Here is an 18181-nt window from a genome sequence, read left to right on the forward strand (position 1 = left end):
CCTCCGCCCGGCTGGGGGAGGAGGAGAGGGCGTGGCCGCGTCCCCAGGGGACCAGAGCGGCCGCGACAGCCGGGGAAGGGCGGGCCTTCTCCCCGAGTGACGGGACGGCGACCCAACCGGCTCCAGAGCACGGGGCCGGCCTTCCTGCAGCCTCTTCCGCTCGCCGGCTGCGGCGCCTGGGACGGTTGCGGTGGGTCTGGGCGCTGGGAAGTCGTCCAAGATGATTAAAAAATTCGACAAGAAGGACGAGGAGTCTGGTACGCGCTGGGCTTCTGACGCCCACCCTCCGCCGCGGGGGCCCCTTCCTCGCCCGCCGCCACCTGCTCTTGGGGGCCGCGGACCCGAAGGCGTGGGCGCCGGTGTGCCAGGGGGCCGGAGTTGGAGCCCGCTCCTCCCTCCGCCCGGCTCCGCTCTGCTGCAGCCGGGGGCCTGCCCCTAGCCCCTCCCCCGGGCGCCGGAGCCTCCCCTCGGGTCGCGCGCTCCCGCCCCGCGCCCGCGCGCCGCTTGGGCAGCTCGGCGGCCCCGCCCCCCGCTCCCGCCCCCTCCCCTGGGCGCAGCCCCTCGGAGCCGCCTCCGCCGCGCTCGCCTGGGGTGGGCTGCCCGCAGAGGAGGCGGGCCCACGGCGCGTGGCGGAGGGAGTGGGCGCGCGCGTGGGCGAGGCGGGGGGGCGCTGGTAGTGGGAGGCCCAGAGTGGGTCTGGGCTCGATGGGACTTGTGTGTGTATGAACTTGGAGGCGCCTTGTACCTTCCAGTCTTCCCAGGGGGGTTAAGACTGCCCCCTGGTACATCGGTCGCTTAATGCTCCGGCATCCAAAAGTCAGTTCTTGATAACCCGTCTTTGGTCCAGAGCAAATGGGGAAGATGTCAAGCCACCTAAAAACAACAACAACAAAAAAAACCCCAATCCCCAAACCCAAAGCCCTCAATGTTTGGTGCTCTCCCGTGGTGTGGTCGAGGCTTGGGTTAGTAAATCTCCACGGCCCCTTTCAGCTCTGCAGGATTCTTTGCTAAACTCTTTTCTGCCTGGCAGAAATTGTTGGAAACACCAAAGATAGTGCTTGCCTTTAGGGAAATCCAAAGGGCCCTACCACAATCTCCTGAATCTTAGCTGTGTGCACATGACATACACTTGTAACATTCACGTAAAAAGAGGACAGGGAAAGAAGACACTCGTTTTGGGCAGAGTTCCTGCAAAACAGAAGTACGCGATCTTATAAGGATAGCAATGACAGCTGGTACCAGGATCAAAATGATTTTACTCAGTTTATATGCATAATAGTAATGGTTGTCACTGTGATATCCAAATGGTCACTTCACTTAGGTGAGATACCCCAAGCAATCAATACCCTTCTGTAGATAAGTTTGTCTAGGACAGCTGTTAAAGACATTTTTTGTTTATGATATAGGTAGTGGCTCCAATCCTTTTCGGCATCTGGAGAAGAGTGCTGTCTTACAGGAGGTATGACTTGGAACTGTATTGTGTGTGTGTGTGTGTGTGTGTGTGTGTGTGTGTGTGTGTTTTAAGTGATTTATTTTTGAGGGAGAGATAATATATAGAGAGAGCACAAGTGGGGGAAGGGCAGAGAGAGAGAGGAGGACAGAGAATCCGAAGTGGGCTCTGTGCTGACAGCGGAGAACCCCGTGGGGGACTCAGATTCACAGACCCTGAGATCATGACCTGAGCTGGCACCCTGTGTTCTTTCTTTTCTATTCCATTTTAGATGGTGGGCAGAGAGCTGCTTGAATACTATGATCAAAAATAAGAATTGAAGAATATAATAACTGTGTTCAGAGAATATAGACTTGAGGGAAAAGGAAGAGGGGTTACTTAATCAGAAGCAGGTCTAGAATTTCTAGAAATGCAAAAACATGTAGACTCTGCTACATGGTGATAATTCTAAATACAATGCTAAAGAGGTGTTTAGTGTAAGGTTACTGAAGGAAGTTGTGGACGTTAATTGTTTTCAAATGGTGTAGATAAATACTGTGATTCTTACTTAACACGTAAAGCGCATAGAATTGACGTACTAGATCGAAGGGAAGGAGTTAGTGTAGGTAGAAAGTCAAGGCCGTATCTAATAATGTATCATATAGTATGATGAATTGAAAACTGTAAACAACATTATTTGGATATTGTGATTAAAATATGTTTATTTTATGTTTATTAGAATATGTCTGTTTGATTACAGTTGATTTTTTGCAATCTGTGATAGAAATCTGTGATAGAAAATATACTAGTGTAACAATGCTTTTTTGTCCCCATAGGCTCGTATATTCAATGAAACACCCATCAATCCAAGAAGATGTTTACATATTCTTACAAAGATCCTTTACTTACTGAACCAGGTAGACTATTTTGATTTTCTTCAGATTTGTTTCCTGGAATAACATGCAGTGAAGCACTTTCTGGAAAGTATCGTTATTTATTTTTTAAAATTCACTTAATTTAAAAGTCTGCAGTGTTTGATTAAGGCAATGATATGTAAAACTTCTTGAGGACAAGGATTATGACATACCTCTGTTTTATTCATGAGGTTCCAGACCAGCCGAGCACGTGGTAGATTCTCAACATCAATTTGAAATTAACAAGCATTAGTTCATGTTAAAGCGTGTTGTTCAGATTTGTTCAGAGGTCTTTATGTCCCCCCCCAAAATGTAGTACAAAATCTTCAACAAATTCCAAATAGATATTTTACCTTTTTTTGAGGGGGAGGAATATAATAGTGATGTTTTTCAAGCTTTGATTTTAATAGATTTTATTTATGATCCCTACTGTACCACGGCAAGCAGAATGATTCTGAGTTTAACCATGTCGTGCCTTAATGTCCTTTTCCATAAATGGTGATTATGATAATACCTGTAAAAGTTGTAATGATTCAATGAGGTAATGAGTGTAGAGCGTAGCCTGGACACATACATTCAGGAATAGTTTTCATTCGGTCATTCAGCAAATATTTGTAATACACCCGCTGACTCCTATGCTGCTTTAGGCACTGGGGATGTAACAGAGAAAACCAACAAAAGTATTTGCTGTGATGGAACATAGATTCTGTTTGCTGTTATTGTTATTTTGTTTTTTCTTGTGCTTTGGTTTGTTTTGCTTCAGACTAAAAAAGTGTCATGAAACGTCTAGGAGCTTAGAAAATGTGATTTTGTTTCTTAGATTCACACACACACACACACACACACACACACACACACTCACAGACTTCCAGTGGTTTACATATGGTGGTAAGAAGACTATGGTTTCCAATTTGAATTCCATGAGAATATCTTTTACTTTTACTGTATTTCATGACTGAAGGCCTCATTCAGAGACTTAATGATTTGTAATTTGCATATGGAGACTGAGCATCGAGTGCATACTTTTCCATAAAATACATTCCTACACAAACATCCTATCCCTCCGTGGTACCATATTAGAAACATTTAAAGCAAAGTCTGTTTGATTTAATTTTTTTTTAATTTTTTTTTTTTTTAACATTTATTTATTTTTGAGACAGAGAGAGACAGAGCATGAACGGGGGAGGTGCAGAGAGAGAGGGAGACACAGAATCGGAAGCAGGCTCCAGGCTCTGGGCCATCAGCCCAGAGCCTGACACGGGGCTCGAACTCACGGACCGCAAGATCGTGACCAGTCGGACGCTCAACCAACTGAGCCACCCAGGCGCCCCTGATTTAATTTTTTGTAGCACACATTGTGTCCTTGACTAAATCCATTATATAAGCAGAGTTTCTTTCTTTCTTTTTTTTTTTTTAAAGTTTATTTATTTTTGACAGAGTGTGAGCTGGGGAGGGACAGAGAGAGTGAGACACAGAATCTGAAGCAGGCTCCAGGCTCCCAGCTGTCAGCACAGAGCCTGATGCGGGCTTGAACCCATGAACTTGAATTCATGACCTGAGTTGAAGTCGGATGCTTAACCGACTGAGCCACCCACGCGCCCCTATAAGCAGAGTTTCCAGTAGGTGAAGTTGGTGCAGAGTAGCATATACTTTTTTAAATTTTTTATTTATCTTTTATTTTTTTTATTTATTTATTTATTTTTGAACGTTTATTTATTTTTGGGACAGAGAGAGACAGAGCATGAACGGGCGAGGGGCAGAGAGAGAGGGAGACACAGAATCGGAAACAGGCTCCAGGCTCCGAGCCATCAGCCCAGAGCCCGACGCGGGGCTCGAACTCACGGACCGCGAGATCGCGACCTGGCTAAAGTCGGACGCTTAACCGACTGCGCCACCCAGGCGCCCCTTATTTATCTTTTAATGTTTATTTATTTTTGAGAGAGAGAGAGGGAGAGAGAGAGAGGGAGAGAGAGAGAGACAGAGCACGAGTGGGGGAGGAGCAGAGAGAGAGGGAGACGGAATCCGAAGCAGGTTCCAGGCTCTCAGCTGTCAGCACAGAGCCCACATAGGGCTTGAACTCACAAACGGCAAGATCATGACCTGAGCCGAAGCAGGATGCTTAACCGACTGAGCCACCCAGGTGCCCCAAGTAGCATATACCTTTATATTGGCCAATGCCTCTTTGCTGAGCAACTCTTGTTGAAACATTTAATTATGTTGATAAGGAAGTTACCAGTATAATATGATAAACACAGTCAACTACGGAAACAGGTTTGGGAAGCTTAGTTTAATCTTTTGTCTAGTTGTTGGTAATGCTTTATGGAAAAATACTTCTAAATTTCTACCGCAGTTGGCCTATTCATATATTCTAAATTTCAAGTCAAAAAGTAGGGACTTAGGGCCTGTTGATAGGACCGAAAAGTGCATGGACTTGTGTGTATTCCCTACATATTTATGAAAGAAAGAGGGGGAAATCTGTTGTTGGTGAGCAAGTTGGGTACTGTGATTTAAATGATTGTAGGGGCACCTGGGTGGCTGAGTGTCCCAGTTTGGCTCAGGTCATGATCTTGTGGTTCATAGGTTTGAGCCCCACATCAGGTTCTGTGCTGACAGCTCAGAGGCTGGAACCTGCTTCGGATTTTAGAAGCAGGTTCCAGCCTCCCTCTCTCTCTGCCCCTCCTCCCTTTGTGCTCTGTTTCTCTCTCTCTCAAAAATAAACATTTAAAAAATAAATAAAAATAAATGATTGTAAATTCTTATACTTTGTCCTTCATCCTAAACTTTTAAAGTTTTTCATCAGAATCTGTTTATTCTTATAAACTCTTATTCTTGTAAGTGACAAATAGATTGAAGTGATTGAGCCTAATGCCTTATATAGGATTGCTTTTAATGAAATTAAATATTGAAATGGTCATATTTTAGGCGGTCTGTAATCTGGAATTTTTGACTGTGAGTGAAACAGGTTATCTAGCATCTTGTGCCTTAAAAAAAATGTTGTTCCCAGGCCAGCAGCATTTGCATCACCGGGAGCTAGTTAGAAATGCAAAATTTCAGGCTTCACCCAGAGCCACTGAATCAGATTCTGCATTTTGGCAAAGCTCCTCAGATGATTTATGAAGCGCAGTAAAGTTCTGATGCAAAGCATCATCCAAAGGCTTACTTTCATATAACTAATCTGGTTCCTGCCCTTTCAGTTGGTCCCTTTTTGCCATGTTTTCTAGGATTCCTAATATGTAGTTCTTTACAATTTAACATTTATTATGCTCTTATGTCAGGCTTTGTGCCTGGGCATTGGATTATGGAAATGGAAAAGGTGTGATCTCTGCTTGTAGGTGGTGTAGTAATAACATGCCATTCTGATTAGAAACTCAATTTGCTATTATTTTCTACCTCCTTGTAAATTGCAGTTCTCTAGGGAAATTAAAATAGTTCCTGCTAAAAGGTTAGAGACTGCTATTCCAGAACTTTTATAGCATGGCTTGTGATACTAAATTATTTTAAATAAGGAGTGGACAAAATGGCCATGCACGTTTATAAATTGAAAGTCAGAAAAACAGCGTAGAGGCAGAATGTTTACAAAGAGATTTTCTTCCCCGAGTTCTGAGAGACTTTTGCAGAAATAAAGAGAAATAAAGAGAAAATCCTTGGCATGCTTTATTTAAGTTTAAGAAATTGTTTTAAATTTTCCTTAGGGTGAGCACTTTGGAACTATGGAAGCCACAGAAGCCTTCTTTGCAATGACTCGGTTGTTTCAATCCAACGATGTAAGTCTTTTTATTTTGTTCTTTTCGGCTGGAAAAACTCCTTTTATTCTTTTTCCTGGGGGAGCTCCGAACGTTCTGAATTGGGAAAGGCTGCTTGCAATATTTAGCATTACTTAAACATCATTTATCTTCATCAAATTTTTCAATGTTCATTAACGGCCATGTGAGTATGAGAGATGGATAGAATATAGCATAAAGCCGTCCCCTCCCCCACCCCGCATCTGTCATACAGTCATAAAAGCCATTCCCATCCAGCTTGTGGCACGCCACGGCGAAAGTGGACTGGTGTGGAAGTCAGTGGACATAGCTACCACCTCTCTAAGTTCATAGTCAAGTTTCTGGTGAGCCTGGGGTTGCCGTTGGTCAGCGGGTCGGGCAGGTAAGAAGATGAGCCGGATGCACAGTGGGGAAGAGGACATGGGGAGGGAAAAAGAAGAGAAAGGACAAAGCAAAGCTCCCGGCACCTCGGCATTTGTGTTTCTGCCGTAAGCCACCCCGACTCCCAGAGCATGATGGCCACAGCTTTGCTTCCGTCTTCTAAATGTGGTGCGTATTTCTCTTTTGCCCGGCTCTAGCTCAGAACCTGCAGAGAAGGGAGTCTGGGGAGATCTATTTCCCACCCTTCTGGTGACATAAACTGTCCCAATCTTGCAGTGTTTTGGTATGTTTTGCATATCTTTCCAGGCCACGTTTTGTCCCCAACCCCCAGAAACTTGTAGGATGTGAGTGTGGTTAAGTGTCTGGGTAATGGTAAGTTTCAGGAGGAGGTGACTCCTTACGAACATCAGCAGTCCCTTGTCAGGCAGCTGTCTCAGTTGAGGCTGTTACACACTCTTCAGGCAAAGGGAGACTCCTTTCCTCAGACAGAATAAAGAGCTGCTACTTGCACAGGAGGCCTGGGGAGTTTAGGCTCAGCTTTCTCAGAATCTGCCCGTATGTCCCCATCCCAGTTCCCAGGGTCCCACTCCTTCCTGATCAAAATCTTCCCTTTAACCTAAGATTCCCTGCAGGGTGGGTATTGATTTTGCATTATAACTCGGCCACACAGAGGATTTGCTTTTCAGAATTCTTGGCCCTGTGTCCACATGACACAGGCTTTCTATCAAGGCATTCTAGAAGATTTCTAGTCCCTCACCTAGACTTTGAGCAGTGAATTTAAAACTCTGGACTCATTTCTTTGACCAAGTTCTCCGGCGTCCTTAGAAGCAACTAACCCATTGTTTACAGAACCCATGTTTACAATACATTCCATGGCAGCCACTACTGGGTTACCCAAGCCTTGTCTTCTATAGGTCCTTGAATCTGCTTCTCCAGGTGATGATTTAAGTACTTTGGCCCCTGCATGCCCTGGACTATGAGTATCCCCTTTACAACTGGAAATGGGGCCATTCATGCCTTTGATCAAATCAGAGAAGCAATTTCAGATTTCTATTGTTAAGGTCCTGTTTCCCTGTAATCACTTCCTATACCAGAAATTTGGGGCGAATTCAATCAGGGAAGCAGAACCGTCATGATTACCGTAGAATTATGTAGTAGTGGAGTTAGACTAGAAAGCTCGGCATTTCAGGCTGCCGGAGGAGGGTCGTGGAGAGGGACTGGTGTAACAATTGTGGAAGGCTGCTGCCTCTTCGTGGCTCTGTGAATTTGTCGTGCAAGTGTCTAGTGGTGAATTTGCTCAGAGGGCTGGCAGTTGGGAGGGAGAGCTGGACATAGAGCAGAGAAGAAGGTGCAGGGCAGGGAAGAAACAGAAGGAGGACAAACTGGAAGCCTCTGGCACGGAGGTTGTATTAAGCAAAGAAGGCATCCGGGCCCCTGGGTGGCTCAGTCTGTTAAGTGTCCGACTCTTGATTTCGCCTCAGGGCATGATCTTGCTGTCAGGAAATCGAGCCCCGCTTGGGGCTCTGTGCTGATGGTGCAGAGCCTGCTTGGGATTCTCTCTCTCTCTCTCTCTCTCTCTCTCTCTAAAAAAAAAGAAGGCATGAAATAATTTTCTAGGAAATGGAATGGGGAAATGCAGGTTGTTGGAGAGTATGAATGGCCCCTTCGAGTTAGTGGTCATGAATTGAATGTATTACTTGGTGGCACAGTGAGTGTTTTTCTCCGGCTGCACGCTTCAGGATGTGGCATAGAGCAGTTGGAGATTGGATTCAATCAGGGTTAGGGTTTTTGCCAGGTTAGTAAACGGGGGGAAGAGCAAGGAAGTTGAGTAATTGAACTATTAACTGTGGGATCTGGTTACGAAGCAAGGACACGGGCTGACTGGAACAGTGAGAAGTTGATCGGATCGATGGATCGTAGGTCATGAGGAAGTGAAAGGGTTGTTGGAGTCCAGAGCGGTGGCTGGGGAGTAAGTTGCTTAGAAATGAAATGATGAGGGGGGATACTGTTCTACTGGTGGGGGCAACAGTGGAAGTGGGTGATTGCAAAAAGAAGGAAGGATCGGCGGAGACGAGGCCAATTCTACCGAGTAGTTAGCTTTAGAAGTATTGTCTGTATGGATATTAAAGTCACCTGCGATTATTACTGGGCTGATATTGGAGATTGTGGTGGCGAACATGGTACTAATATTTTTTTTTAAATAAGGCAAGTACCCGGAGGTCTATTTAGGCAACCAGGAGTGGTGACAGGTGAGATTTCAACAGGCGGTGAGCTTCCCCACCTGTAGGTCTGGTGGATGAGGGTTAAAGGAGAGACACCAGCTGCTATTTGGGAGGGCTGCAGGGGATTCTTAGGGAGGAGCCAGCTTCCAGTTAGAGGCAAGATGGGGGTGTTCAGAGAAGAGTTAAGGATATAAGTGATGATGAAAGTGCCAGAGAGCCTGATGGAGTTTGGGATTTGAGAAGGATGGAAGACAGAGTCCCATTAGGCGCTGTTCCCAGCTGCACGGGGATAAGTTTCCAGGTGACAAATAGTGGCCAGGATATTTTAGGTTTTTTGTAGTGACTGAGGTAACTAACAACGTATAGCATGCTGTGATTCATTTTGATGGTCCCTTAGGCAGGACGTGGGATTGAGGTTTTTTGGGGGGAGGAAGGAGAGGTGGAGAATTTGCTGGCAGCATGTGGGGCTTCTTCGTTTTCCAGCCTTCCTTTGCCAGAGGGTCATTACTCTCTTGAGATTGGTAACTTCCTATCAATGTTTGTATATATGTAGTACATACGTTTGTTTGTATGCATAATCTATACTTAATATTTTTGTGTGTTTAAAAATATAAGTGATCATATTATTATTGCTGTTTTCTTTTTTTTTTTTTTAATTTTTTTTTCAACGTTTATTTTTGGGACAGAGAGAGACAGAGCATGAACGGGGGAGGGGCAGAGAGAGAGGGAGACACAGAATCGGAAACAGGCTCCAGGCTCTGAGCCATCAGCCCAGAGCCTGACGCGGGGCTCGAACTCACGGACCGCGAGATTGTGACCTGGCTGAAGTCGGACGCTTAACCGACTGCGCCACCCAGGCGCCCCATTATTGCTGTTTTCAAAATTAATAGTTTTGAGATCTACCTTCGTGCTACACATACATCTACTTTATTTATTTTCACTGCTGCGTGTAATCCCAGTGTGTTAATATACAGTATTTCTATTTATTTATTCATTCTCCCCTTGGTAGATAATAGTTGCTTCCCCCTTTTTGCTATTCCAAATGATATTATACATAATGTTTATGTACATGTCTTGTGCACTTAGAATTTTTCCGGGGGAGATACCTACAACTGGCATTTCTAAGATAATGCTAGTTATTTGATCTTATCAAATTGATCTTTAAACTGATCTTGTATGAATAATTTACATAGACATTGCTTCAAATCCTTAAACCTGTTCCTGACACTTTATTATCAGATCTAAATATTTGATATTCAGAAGAATGTGAAATGACATCTGTTTGTGGTTTTAATTTGCATTTTCATGATCATTGCTGAAATTGAGACTCTTCCTATGTTTAGTGGCCATTGTACTTTCCTCCTCTGTGAATTGCCTATTCATATTCTTTGCGTATTTATAGTCCCCTTATTGACTTATAGGAAATGTTTCTTATTTTAGTATTTAAAAATTTTTTTTTTCTTTTTCAACGTTTTTATTTATTTTTGGGACAGAGAGAGACAGAGCATGAACGGGGGAGGGGCAGAGAGAGAGGGAGACACAGAATCGGAAACAGGCTCCAGGCTCTGAGCCATCAGCCCAGAGCCTGACGCGGGGCTCGAACTCACGGACCGCGAGATCGTGACCTGGCTGAAGTCAGACGCTTAACCGACTGCGCCACCCAGGCGCCCCTCTTATTTTAGTATTTTAAATACAGCTTTACTGAGTATAACTTACATATTATAAAATTCGCCAGGGCATGTGGGTGGCTCAGTTGGTTAAGCGTTCGATTCTTGATTTCAACTCAGGTCATGATCTCGCGGTTCACGAGTTCGAGCTCCGCATCGGGCTCTGTGCTGACAGTGCAGAGCCTGCTTGGAATTCTCTCTCCCTCTTTCTCTTTCTCTTTCTCCACCCCACCCCACTCATTCTCTCTCTCTCTCTCTCAAAATAAATAAACTTTAAAAAGTAAAAAAAAAAAAAAAAAATTCACCAATTTTTAGTGTACAGGTCAGTGAGTTCTGACCAGTGTGTGGAGTCATGGAATCATCTCCACAGTCACGATACAGAAACCTCCATCACCCCAGAATGTGCCCCCACATCGCTTAGTTGTCTGTGTCCTTCCTCGACCCCTAGCATCTAAGAAGTCAGCGATCTACTTTCTGACAACATGGTCGCATTTTCTAGAATTTTCTAGAATTTCATTTAAATTTAATCGTATAACATATAGCCTTTTTATGACTTTTATGTCTTGTTTCTTTCTCTTAGTTTATGGCCTTTGAGATTGACTCAAGTTTTTGTGTGTGTTGGTGGTTTTTCACTTTTACTACTGAGTAGTATTTCACCGTATGGTGGTGGTCTTGTTTCCTTATCCATGCACAGGTAAATGGATATTTGGGTTGTTTCCATTTTATGGATATTATGAACAAAGCCACTAAAAGTAAATATTCAAGTACAAGTCTTTGTGTGGACCTACTGTCCTTTTCTTTGCTTGACACCCAGAAGTGACATTGTTGGATTTGCATTTCCTTAATGACAACTGCATTAAGCAGATGTATGCTTATTTGCTTTCTGTGTATCTTCTTTGGTGAAGAAGTGTCTGTTCAAATCTTTTACTCTTTAAAAAGAAATCATGGGGGCACCTGGGTGGCGCAGTCGGTTAAGCGTCCGACTTCAGCCAGGTCACGATCTCGCGGTCCGTGAGTTCGAGCCCCGCGTCGGGCTCTGGGCTGATGGCTCAGAGCCTGGAGCCTGTTTCCGATTCTGTGTCTCCCTCTCTCTCTGCACCTCCCCCGTTCATGCTCTGTGTCTCTCTGTCCCAAAAATAAATAAACGTTGAAAAAAAAATTAAAAAAAAAAATAAATAAATAAATAAATAAATAAATAAAAAGAAATCATGTCGTTTGTCTTCTTATTGAGTTGTAAGCTTTCTTTATATTTTCTGGATACAAGACCTTTATCAGAGAGGTGTTTTGTAAATATTTCCTCCCAGTGTGTGGCTGGCGTTTTCATTCATTTATACCGTTGTCTTCTCCATTAAAAAAAAAAAAAAGTAAAATTTTCATAGATTCACCCTTTACAGAGTATAGTTTTATGAATTTTGACAAATGCATACAGTAGTATCATCACCATTGCAGTCAAGATTTAGAATGTTTCCATCACTCCAAAAAGTTCCCTCATGCCTCTACATGTGATCTGTTCCTCCCATCCTCTCTCCCAGGCAACCACTCATCTTTTTTCTTTCTGCATAGTTTTTCCTGTCTGGGAAGTCATAACAATGATATGAATTCATATGAATGAAGCCTGTTGAGTCACTTAGCATATCGCATTTGAGGTTTATCTGTTGTTTGTATCAGTAGGTCACTTCTGTTTATTTCACTCAGCTTGTCTACTGTTTGCCATTTGAAGGATATTTGGTTTACTACCAGGTTTCAGTGGTTGCGAATAACGTTGCTGTAAACATTCGTGTATAAATTTTTTAAACGTAAGTTTGTATTTTTCTTGGGTCAGTTCCTAGGACTGGGGTTGCTCGGTCACAGATGACAGGTGTAGGCATGTTTAACTTTGTAAGAAGTTGCCAATCCCTCTTCCGTTTCTGCTGTCACTGTTAGAAAGTTCTAGTGACTCTGAATTCTGGCTAACCCTTAGTGTTGTCTTTTTTTGCTTTTTAAAATTGATTTCTTTTTAATTTTAGCCATCCTAATAGGTATGCTGTGGTATCTCTTTGTAGTTTTAATTTGCATATTCCTAATGACTAATAATGTGAAACATCTTTTCGTGTGCTTTTTTTGCTTTGTGTATATCTTCCGTACTGAAGGATCTGTTTATATCTTTTGTCCATTTTTAATAATTTGATTGTATATTATCTTATTTTTGAGTTTTGAGAGGTCTTTGTATATTCTGGATACAAGTCCTTTATCAGATATGTTTCCTAAATATTTTCTCCCAGTCTGTGGCTTGTTTTTTTCATTCCATAGTCTTTCAAAGAGAAGTTTTAAATTTTGATGAATTCCGGTTTATCAGTTTTTTTTTTCTGTTGTGAATTATGCTTCTGATGTGTATGATAGAAATCTTTGCCTAACCCAATGTCCCAAAGATTTTCTCCTATGCCTTTTTTCTAGGCATTTTGATCCATTTTGAATTAATTTCTATATATGATATAAAGTAAGGGTTGGATTTCTTTTCACCTCCCTCCCCTACCTCCTTTCACCACCTCCTCCTTTTCCTCTTAACTTTCTTGTCTGGACAAATGGTACTGAAATGGTTGCATGTCAAAATGGAAGAAGGAGGAGATAATGATTGAGTTACATTGGCACACTGGAACATTCTATCTTGTTTCATTGTGTTTATTCATGTGTTTATTTGTATTCTAGTACCATACTGTCTTGATTACTATACCTTTATAGTAAGTTTTAAAGCAAGTAGTCCACATTTTCCTTTTTTTCTTTTCCTTTTTCACAAGTTTTGGCTCTTCTAGGTTCTTTGCCTTTCCATATGAATTTTAGAATCAGCTTCCGTTTCTATTATTTAAAATCTGCTGGAACTGTGATAGGGATTACATTGAATCTGAACATCAATTTGAGGAGAACTGACATTGTAACATATATGTAAAATCTGCTGGAACTGTGATAGGGATTACATTGAATCTGAAGATCAATTTGAGGAGAACTGACATTGTAACATTATTGTGTTTTTTGGCTACACAAACACAGTATTTGTCTCTCCTTGCTCAGGTCTCTTTAATTCCTGTCAGCAGTATTGTAGATTTTAGAGTACGAGTCCTATATGTGCTTGGTGAAATTTAACCCTAGTTAAGACTTTTAAAATACTATTGTGTCCATATTGCTTGTAGTTTATAAATGAATTAATTGTTTGCATATTGACCTGTTTCCTGTGATCTTGTTAAATTCATTTATTAGTTCTAGGAGTATTTTGGAAGACTCCTGAGAATTTATTTTTTCCTTTTCAATCCGCATGCTCTTTATTTGCTTGTCTTACCCTACTGTCCTCTTGTACTATCGTACAGGGTAAATACAAGTGACGGTTGGGGACGTCCTTGCTTTGTTCCCGATCTTAGGGACAAAGCATTTAGTCTTTCACCACCAAGTGTGACACCAAGTATGGTATTAGCTCTTAAGTTTGTCATAGATGCCCTTTATCAGGTTGAGGAAGTTCCATTCTATTCCTAGTTTGCTGAGAGATTTCTTTTTTGTGAATGGGTATTGAATTTTGTCAACTGCTTTTTCTACACCCACTAGATTATCATGCCTTTTCTTTTTCAATATGTTAATATGGTGAGATGCACTTATTTATTTTTCTGGAAAACATAAAATCTTTGGTTTCTGTTTGTTAAACTATGTGAAGCATTTTTGAGTCTGTAGTCATGAAATATATTGATCTGCAGGTTTTTCTTATAATATTTTTGTCTGGATTTCGCATTGGAATAATGCTGGCCCCAGAAAATGAATTGGGAAGTGTTTCTTCCTCTTCTGTTTTTTGGAAGAGTTTTTGTAGAATCATTATTAATTTTTCCTGAAGTGTTTGATGGAGTTCACTAGTAAAGCTGTCTTCTTTAGGAGAAGGCTTTTGACAATTAACCCCATTAAAAAGAATAGATTTGGTGCTATCTGTTCAAATTATTTATCCTCTTCAGTGAGCTCTCGTAGTTTGTGTCTTTCAAGGAATTTGTTCATTTCATTGAAATTATTGAACTTTGTTTCCCTAAAATTATTCATGATATTCCTTTATTTTTGTAGTGTTTGTAGGATCAGAAGTAATGTCTTCTCTTTCATTCTGATACTGGTAAATTGTATCTTCTCTTTTATTCCTGGGAAGTTTGTCTAGAGCTTTATAAACTTCATTGATCTCTTCATACAACCAGCTTTTTGTTTCATTGATTTTTCTCTATTAATTGTTTTTCTTTTCCGAATTAATTGTGTGGGGGAAAAAAAAAAAAAAAAGAATGCTGAAAAATCCAGCCATAAGAAGGAGGGAAAAAAGAAAGAAAGAAAGATGGATCAAGAAGGACAAACATAAATCATATCATAAGATGATACATGTAGACCCAAATCCACGTTAAATGTAAATGCAAAACACAAAGAACATTTGTAAAAATTGATTGTAGGGGCACCTGACTGGCTCAGTTGGTGGAGCACGTGATTCTTAATCTCGGGGTTGTGGGTTCAAGCCCTACGTTGTGTGCAAAGATTACTTAAAAATAAAATCTTTAAAAAAAACAACTATATACTGAGCCATAAAGCAAGACGCAACACATTTTAAAGGAATGAAATTGTACAGACCGTGTTCTCTAGTTACAAAGGATTGGTGTTGGAAATTAATCATAAAAGAGTACCTAGGAATTCACCATATATTTTGATATTAAAAACATATTTCTGGGGGTGCCTGGGTGGCTCAGTCGTTCAAGTGTCTGACTCTTGGTTTCCAGCTCAGGTCATGATCTCGCAGTTTGTGGGACTGAGCCCTGCATCAGACTCCGCACTGACAGTGTGGAGCCTGCATGGGATTCTCTCTCTCTCCCTCTTTCTCTGCTCCTCCCCTGCTCATGCCCTCTCTCAAAATAAATAAATAAACTAAAAAAAAGAAGACATATTTCTGTTCTGTTACTAGCCATGGTGCCGTAAAGGGGTGAGGCTTATCCTGCTACCACAAATACCTAGAAGACCAAACAAAATATATTACACGGTAATTTTCAGACATTAGATTAACAGGCATCCTGGGTCTGTGATCTGGAAAAAAGAAAAACAGAGTGAGCCCTAGCGTTATCTCATGTGCAGAGGCAGATTACAAGTATCAGGTCAAGGAGGGCCCACTGAAAAGGAGCCTAGTTATCTCTCTGAGTTGAGGAAACCGACAGAGTTTGAGGAAGCCAAGAAAGCTCAAATTTGTAGAGCAGATTACTAAAGAGGAAGGAAGTAGAGGGAGAGGGAGAGAAGCAAGAAAGGAAGGAGATAGTTCTAGCAATTTGCTGAGGGCTCCACTTAAACCTTTGGATAAGAATTGATCTGTGCATATGTAAAAGGAAACTGCCCAAGGCCAAAGAAAGGAGCACCAGAACGCAGGGCTGGCACTCGTTGGTATTTCTACCAGTGAGAGTGGAAAGACCTTTTCATTTGGTGTAGTTCTCAGAAAGGTATCACCTCGGGGCGCCTGGATGGCTCCCTGAGTTAAGTGGGCAGACTTCGGCTCAGGTCATGATCTCGCCGTTCACAAGGTCAAGCCCCACGTGGGGCTCTGTGCTGACAGCTCAGAGCCTGGAGCCCGCTTCAGATTCTGTGTCTCCTTCTCTCTGCGCCTCCCCTGCTCATGCTCTCTCTTTCTCTCAAAAAAATAAACAATAAAAAAAAATTTTTTTAATGAAAGATACACTGCATGGATACACTGGAATCATAGCAGATTCCAGACTGTAGGGGGAAAAAAATCAGTAACCTGGAAGACAGATAGAAACTATCCAAAATGAAGCCAAAAGAGAAAAAAGACAATTAAAATGAACAGGGCATCAGAGGGATAATAGTTTGGAAGTTCTTTTAGTGGTTACCCTAGAAATTGCAACATGGATATTTGACTTTCAGAATCTAACATTTATCTTTGTCTTGTACCTGTTCCTGGAAGATTTGAGAACCTCTTTATGTATGCGAATGTATAAACGTGTATATTATACATACACACATGCACATTTATATACATACACATATGATAATGCATCATTTTTGGTGGGTGTTTTGTTTGCTGTTCACTGAGATTTACTCATGTCCTTACCACTTTTTAAAGAAAGCCTTTGTTTTTTTAGAGCAGCTTTAGGTTCACAGCAAAATTAAAAGGAAGGTACAGAGATTTCCTGTATACTCCCTGACCCGACACGTGCATAGACTCTCCCGTTATCAACATCCCCTACCAGAGTGGTAAATTTGTTATAATTCATGAACCTGCATTGGCACATCATAATCACGTGGATAATCATTAAATGCTACAAAGGGTATTTCTTTTTGTTTTTATATATTTTTTAATGTTTATTGTTTTTGAGAGAGAGACAGAGCACGAGTAGGGAAGGGTCAGAGAGAGAGAGGGAGACACAGAATCCAAAGCAGGCTCCAGGCTCCGAGCTGTCAGCACAGAGCCCGACATGGGGCTCAAACCCACGAACCTCAAGATCATAACCTGAGCTGAAGTCAGACCCTTAACCGACCGAGCCACCCAGGCGCCCCTACAGAGTGTTTTCACCGATTTGAAAATCCTCTGTGCTTCATCTATTCATCCCTGCCTCCTAACCTCCAAACCCTGGCAACCACAGATGCTTTAACTGTCTCCTTTTCTGGGATGTCATATAGTTGGAATTACATAGCGTGTATTTTTTTCAGATTGGTTTCTTTTACTTAGTAACAGGCACTTAATTTCCTCCATGTCTTTCCGTGGCTTGATAGCTCATTTTCTTTCTAGTGCTGAATAATATTCTTTTGTCTGGATGTACCACAGTTTATGCATTCACCTGCTCAAGGGCACGTTGGTTGCTTCCAAGTTTTGGCAATTATGAACAAAGCTGCTGTAGACATCGTATGCATGTTTTTATGTGGACAGAAGTTTTCAACTCCTTTAGGCAAATGCCTAGGAACACGATTGTTGGATTGCATGGTAAAAGTATGTTTAGTTTTGCAGGAAGTCACCAAACCATCTTTTAAATTGGCTGTACCATTTTTATTCCCACCAGCGAGAGTTCCTGATGCCTCACATCCTCATCAGCATTTGGTGTTGTCCGTGTTCTGGATTTTGGCCATTCTATTAGGAACGTAGTGGTATCTCATTATTTTAATTTGCCTTTCCCAAATGACCTGTAGTGTGTACGTCTATAATATGTAAAGAACTCTTACACTTTAATGCTTATACTTTCATATACTTATTTGTCATCTGTTTATCTGTTTAAGTGAAGTGTCTTAAGGTCTCTGGCTCATTTTTAATCAAGTTGTTTTTCTTATTTTTGACTTTTAAGAGGTTTTTATATATTTTGGGTGACAATCCTCTATCAGGTGTGTGTTCTACGGGCATTTTTCTCCCAGTTTGTGGCTTGCGTTTTTTTTCATCCTCGTGACATTGTCTTTTGCAGAACAGAAGTTTTTGCTTTTTTTTTTTCTTTAACATTTATTCATTTTTGAGAGAGAGAGACAGAGACAGAGCATGAGCCAGGCAAGGGCAGAGAGAGAGGGGGACACAGAATCTGAAGCAGGCTCCAGGCTCTGACCTATCAGCAGAGAGTCTGACATGGGGCTCGAACTCATGACCTGGGAGATCATGACCTGAGCCGAAGTCAGACGCTTGACCGACTGAGCCACCCAGGCACCCCAGAAGTTTTTACTTTTAATAAGGCTGGCTTTTTCATTATTTCTTTTATGATCATACCTTTGGGGTTATATCTAAAAAGTCATCATCATACTCAAGGTCATCTAGGTTTTTTCCTATGTTTTCTTCTACGGATTTTACAGTTTT

General features: G+C 41.8%; 1 protein-coding gene across 1 annotated transcript in view; it reads left to right on the plus strand.

The window, feature by feature from the left end:
- The first annotated feature begins 129 nt into the window (after positions 1 to 129).
- The window catches only part of COPG2 (coat protein complex I subunit gamma 2), a 116174-nt gene continuing 98122 nt past the window's right edge, over positions 130 to 18181 (plus strand). Inside the window, exons 1-4 of the mRNA XM_040471944.1 lie at positions 130 to 257; positions 1407 to 1459; positions 2266 to 2346; positions 6036 to 6107. Of these exons, the coding sequence (XP_040327878.1) occupies positions 221 to 257; positions 1407 to 1459; positions 2266 to 2346; positions 6036 to 6107 (243 nt within the window). The 5' untranslated portion in view covers positions 130 to 220. The remainder of the gene's footprint in view (positions 258 to 1406; positions 1460 to 2265; positions 2347 to 6035; positions 6108 to 18181) is intronic.

The sequence above is a fragment of the Herpailurus yagouaroundi genome, unplaced genomic scaffold, assembly GCF_014898765.1.
Source record: "Herpailurus yagouaroundi ecotype Mexico unplaced genomic scaffold, PumYag 100, whole genome shotgun sequence".
Taxonomy (NCBI): Eukaryota; Metazoa; Chordata; class Mammalia; order Carnivora; family Felidae; genus Herpailurus; species Herpailurus yagouaroundi.